Here is a 5,271-nt window from a genome sequence, read left to right as displayed (position 1 = left end):
TATGTGCACAGTGTAAATGAGCTGCTGATGATGCATTTTACATGGGTGTGAATGATGAGGTTGGCAGCAGCGTATCAGAGCAGTCAATGACTTTACTGTTTTATACTATTTATTGATGTTAACAGAATCTGAATAATTCACATTTAGGTGGACGTTCTCTTGAAAAGCACTGTAAAGAGGTTGGTATGCAGCAATCATGTACTTTATCATTGTTACTCTCTCATATTTCAACATTGATGGATTAATTTACCCATGGCTGATTTGCTTTTTCACGGTTGTGTTTGCAAATGAGTGCTGTATCTCAAAGATGGACATACACTTTGACTTTTTTTAATAAACTGTCTTTGCCTGTTATTTTTTGCCTGTATTCATTTCTCAGAGTTTATAACCATGGAGGCCAACTACACTAGTGGGAATGCACCTACAGTGAGACCTGTGGATGGTTTGCCAAGCCGAAGAAGAAAACTGCATCCTAATTCTGGAAGGAAGAGTGCTAAAAAGCAAACAAATATGAGGGAGACGAGTCTGAGAGAACAACAGCAAGCTACCATCATGGCACATGAAGGACAACAGTATTGTGAGAGTTTACAGGTAAAGTGTCATACAAGACTGAGTTTGGTAGCACATAGGTTCATAGGTAGGTACTAGGCTATCTGCCCGAAGGCATGTATAAGCATATCCAGAATGTGTTGTCTTTTGCCACTCCCTTAGATTAGTTCCCTGTGCTTCTGTCCAGCAGACCCACTGAAGTGATCCCCGGGGTAAATTTTCTGTTGCCCATCTGCTGGAAAAGGTTTCTGTTCGAGACTATTAGTGATGAGCTCTGCCTAATGTAGATTGGAATCTTGTTCCAAAGCATGGGAAGTCTCTCGTACAGGAAACTATCAGTCCAGCACGTCATTTTTATTGTTGTGGTGAGGTTAACATCCTGAGAGCATGTGGCTTGAGGGAATAAGCTTTTCTTTAGGTGCAACATGTCCATCAGAGAATACCGAGAGTAGTCGGTATGCTACCGAGTACAGCAGTAGTTTCTGTAGTTGAGCTTCATAGGGCATCTGTTTGAGGCCAGTGATACTCTTGGTGAGGTACTTCTGTGGTCTTTCCAGCTTTTCCATGTGTCTTGTAAGATATATTCCAAATGGGGCAGTACCCTATGATGGGTCTGATGAATGAAGAGCAGAGGGGCACAATGACTTCTTTTTGCTAACCCTTTTGTGATAATAATGGGCCCACAAAGAAGCATCTTCTAACCACTTTGACAATGTCATTATCAAAGGAGAGATTACTATCTATTTAGGTACACACACCCCTTATTACGTCTTCCGTATTTAGTCAAATGATTTCGTATTAAAAATTGTATATCTGAGATAGGGACATGCTGATGATAACAGCAAATTATATTTTCATTTGCTAGGTCAGTATTCTTTTAAAAATGGGTGCCCAAGATGTTCTGTGTAGGTGCATAACACATTATTACAGGCACATTACTTATGATTAACTAATGAAAATGCTTGTGTGTTTACAGGACAAAATTCAAGGCCTATCCACAGATGAAATGCGTCATCTGTGCAATGTTATAGCAAAAAGGAATCCAGCACTAGTACAGGAGATACTTGAGGAGCAAGAGAGGGGGAACATTGGAATTACCGAACAACGTCAGTCAGAACAACCTCCAACTTGGTGTGTGTGCCAAGGCTGCAGGGATATGCCAACTGCACAAGAAAGAGTCTGCTGTGCCAATTCACCAATGAACTGTTTATCTCTTGTTCTGGTGAGTCATTGCATAATAAGATAGAATGCTGTATACTGACAAAGATCACATCTGGCTAGTGTAATAGTATGTAAAGAAGATAAAGTTATACTGTGTAGGCATGATTAATTTTATAGCACCCAGTATGACCACAGTTTATTACAAACTTAAAGGGGCAGGTTACACTAGGAGTGCAATGAATAACAAAAGAGTTGGACACCATAATTTAATTGAAATAGAAGACCTAGGAAACTAAGTTATACCTGCTTAAAGAGATGGAGAGCGAGAGAGAGAGAGAGATGCACACACTGGTACATATCTGATTGTTCATGAATCGTTGACATGAGTACTGTAATGATGTAGCAGATATATGCTTGTCTGTGGTGTCGACAGATATTGTTTTGCAGTGTGTAACAGTGTTTGTGTAAATGACATGAAAAGCAAATTATGCTGACAGAGTCTTGTCATATACAAGATGAATTCTTCAAGCAGATGCTGTCATGGTTCAAGGCACCAAGTACACACTGCAGTGTAAATGGGTACAGTATAGTATATCAGAAAAGTAAGCTATAATCTCTGCATCAACTCTTGATCATTCTGCTTGGTAAAGAGTAATGTTGTATGGTTGATGTATGACCACATTACTGTCTACAGTGTACAGGATTTATCATCTATGTCCAAAATAATTGGTAATACACATTGCACTCAACTTGTTATATACAGCGCATACAAAGTCAAATTGGTATACACAACTCTGGCTATGCATTACGAAGTGTACTTTTGCATAATTACATGATCTGTTAGAGTTTTTACACAAGTCTGACTGTTTCACCATAATTGTAATTGACTAAGGTTGCATTGTGTAATTTTTTTCCAGGAAATGAGTGAAGTTGTGCTACATCCGGGTGTCTTACGCGTTGCTGATACATACAGGAGGGCTATCTTTGGAATACCATTGGAGACGGATGATAATCGCCGTTCTTGGCATTCGGCCTATCGACAGTTCACTGTCTGGCATTATGGATGGCTTGGGAGTAGAGTGCGTCGAGTCATTCCGAGTTGCTGTGTTTGGCGCATTCGTGACAGATATCCCAACCCTTTAGGCCAGTACACAGGTTTTCTAGCTCAACGCAGGACAGTGACTGACTAGTATTAAAAAGTTAACATTTATAGATTTGTGTTAGAATAGATAAAATTTTTAAGCTAGTATGCTATGTTTTGACTGTATTTTTACAATAAAAAAATGGATTAAAAAACATTACAGTTTCTGTCTTTGTCCTGGATATTGTTGTGTACCGTGAATAATCGGTGCACCGAAGGCAACTGTGTATTGAAATAAAGGAGTGGTAAGATGTATGCAGTGTGACGTAAAATATTTATGGCTTGTAGTACACTACTTGGATACAGACAACTTAAAGATAGAGCAATGATTATTGAGATCTGACTGTATGAGAGAAATCGGTCTGTTATAACACAATGTCAGGAAACCAACTATGCAGGAGTGCAAAGTAGTAGTGATGATACGTAGTGCAATGCATGTGTGAAACACAGTGTATACTTATGGGAAATCGAGTCATGTATAGCAGTACTTATGTTACTTTGCATTAGTTTGAGTTTGAAAATGGTACTTGCAATAGAACTCACTATATACGTACTCATAAAACAGAACCGAGCTATGTGCGGCCAGTTGTATGAATGAGTAACTGCTGAACATGTGGATTAACAACAGAGTGCACCTTGCATTCAATTAGTGCATGGAGTAGCTTAGAACTGAATAACCATAACTGCCTTACAATTAACCATTGGTATGAACTACATTTCATGTGCAGCACAGTAGAGTCATTGGTTAATATTGTGTACGTATACACCAATGACTATTAGTAATGGTGTACTGGTTAGGTAAAAGCTGGAGTACATTTTCAGAAGGCTGAAATTGAAAGTTTATTTCTTAATACGGTTGCATGTTCCAGTGTAACAACACACACAAGACATGGCCAGCTTGACAATATGTGGGTGGTGAGATGATTCTGGAACAGATGCCTACATTTGTTCTTTTGAATGTGTAAGATGAGAATTAGTACGGTGGATTGAATCACACATATCAATGATGTGCAGTGTTGTAGTAAGTAAAGTGGCCTGAAGAGGTACAATCCAGACATTCACAATCAGTCACCAGATGTTGAGTACACGGAACCATCATATTATCGTAAGCAGTCTGTTTTGGCACTGTGCAGTGTACCTACAAACACCAGGTACAATTGCCTCTCTTTCACGGCTATTGGATTGTGTTTATTTATTGTATTGTATTTATTGTAGATTTGTTAAATGGCATAGTTAGCATCAATATATATCCCTTTGTCAGCATAGGCCAGTGGAGAGAAGCTACAAGATTACAGTGGGCGTATGCTGCTGTAGGGACTGACAATATTTTCTTAGTGCAGATATATGTTCTTGTTGGTAAAGCACGTAATGTGTCACTATTAGCAGGTTTTAAGTAAAGTAGGCTAGGCAATTGAGGCCATCCTAGGCAATTTTGTTTGTGACAGTGGTGCCCTCGATAGGCCATGCCTGTAACAAATCTGGCTGAGTGGTTATAGCGAGATGATAGTTTACTTATGATTGCTTCGGTGTTATTTTGAGAATAGCGGTGAGGTGTCTAGAAAAGTTGAACGGGCAACTGCAGTTATATCAAGTAAGGTAAGCAAGGGTTGGATTCTGTGAATAGAGCAAAGTGTTTGACAAATGGTTTTCATAGCTTGCATTGCTATGTACATCACAGTTCAGGTTGTCACAGCTTGGGAGATGATGATGCCATTGGTAGTGCTCATGTTGAAGGATGGCTGTGGTGGCCTTCAGTGTTGGTGAGAAGAGGACTACCTTAGATTTGTTTGGGTTCACCAACAGATGACTATAGAGACATTTATCCACTGTATTGCAGCTAATTAGGGTTAATGGGGATAAACTACATGGTGAGGTGTCAACAAAGCAAGGTGGAGTAATCTGCATATTGAATGCAGGTAGCATCTTGGATGACTGAATGAAGATCATTGATAACGATGGAGAACAGAAGGGATGTTACTATAGAGTCCTGGCAGATTACAAATATGATGTGTAGGCGAAATGACAGATTCCGCTGCCATAGCACTGCCTGTTGCCTGCCCTGCCAGTAGGATTGCAATGTTTGGAGTGCATGGTTGTTTAAGCAGAAGCCCTTCAAGATTTTTATAAGCATGTTGTGGTCAACCATGTCAAACCCCTTGGATAGATCTGGAAAGACTGCTGAAAATAGTTTGTTCTTGTGGTTGTGGTTACTGACGTTGGACAAAGAGAGGAGGGCAGAAGTATTACTGTGATGTGGCTTACAGCCACGCTCAAAGTTTGACGACAACTTTTTCCATGTAAGGTAGTGCAGGAGCTATGTCTCCACCCTTCCATATAATTTTAGCTAGAGTTGACAGAATAACTATGGATCACATGTGTGAAGTTTGAGTGAAACTGCTTCCTTTCTGGACAGGTTAGAC

At 39.7% G+C, this 5,271-nt stretch overlaps 1 protein-coding gene across 1 annotated transcript; it reads left to right on the top strand.

Annotated features, from left to right (window-relative positions):
- Positions 1-360: 360 nt before the first annotated feature.
- Positions 361-3,008, top strand: LOC122797919. Its single transcript, XM_044066441.1, has 3 exons — positions 361-591; positions 1,526-1,771; positions 2,628-3,008. The coding sequence occupies exons 1-3, from the start codon at positions 391-393 to the stop codon at positions 2,898-2,900; spliced, it is 720 nt and encodes a 239-aa protein (XP_043922376.1). The 5' UTR covers positions 361-390; the 3' UTR covers positions 2,901-3,008.
- The last annotated feature ends 2,263 nt before the right edge of the window (positions 3,009-5,271 follow it).

The sequence above is a fragment of the Protopterus annectens genome, chromosome 1.part0, assembly GCF_019279795.1.
Source record: "Protopterus annectens isolate FY-2018-M chromosome 1.part0, PAN1.0, whole genome shotgun sequence".
Classification (NCBI taxonomy): Eukaryota; Metazoa; Chordata; order Ceratodontiformes; family Protopteridae; genus Protopterus; species Protopterus annectens.
The sequence above is the reverse complement of the archived record's forward strand: the minus strand, read 5'-3'. Positions and strand labels throughout refer to the sequence as shown.

Bases quoted from the DNA above. Each gene is read 5' to 3' on its own strand.
- LOC122797919 (XM_044066441.1), top strand. From the start codon at position 391: ATGGAGGCCAACTACACTAGTGGGAATGCACCTACAGTGAGACCTGTG. The intron at 592-1,525 runs GTAAAGTGTCAT...GTGTGTTTACAG, and splicing joins AGTATTGTGAGAGTTTACAG to GACAAAATTCAAGGCCTATC. The intron at 1,772-2,627 runs GTGAGTCATTGC...ATTTTTTTCCAG, and splicing joins ACTGTTTATCTCTTGTTCTG to GAAATGAGTGAAGTTGTGCT.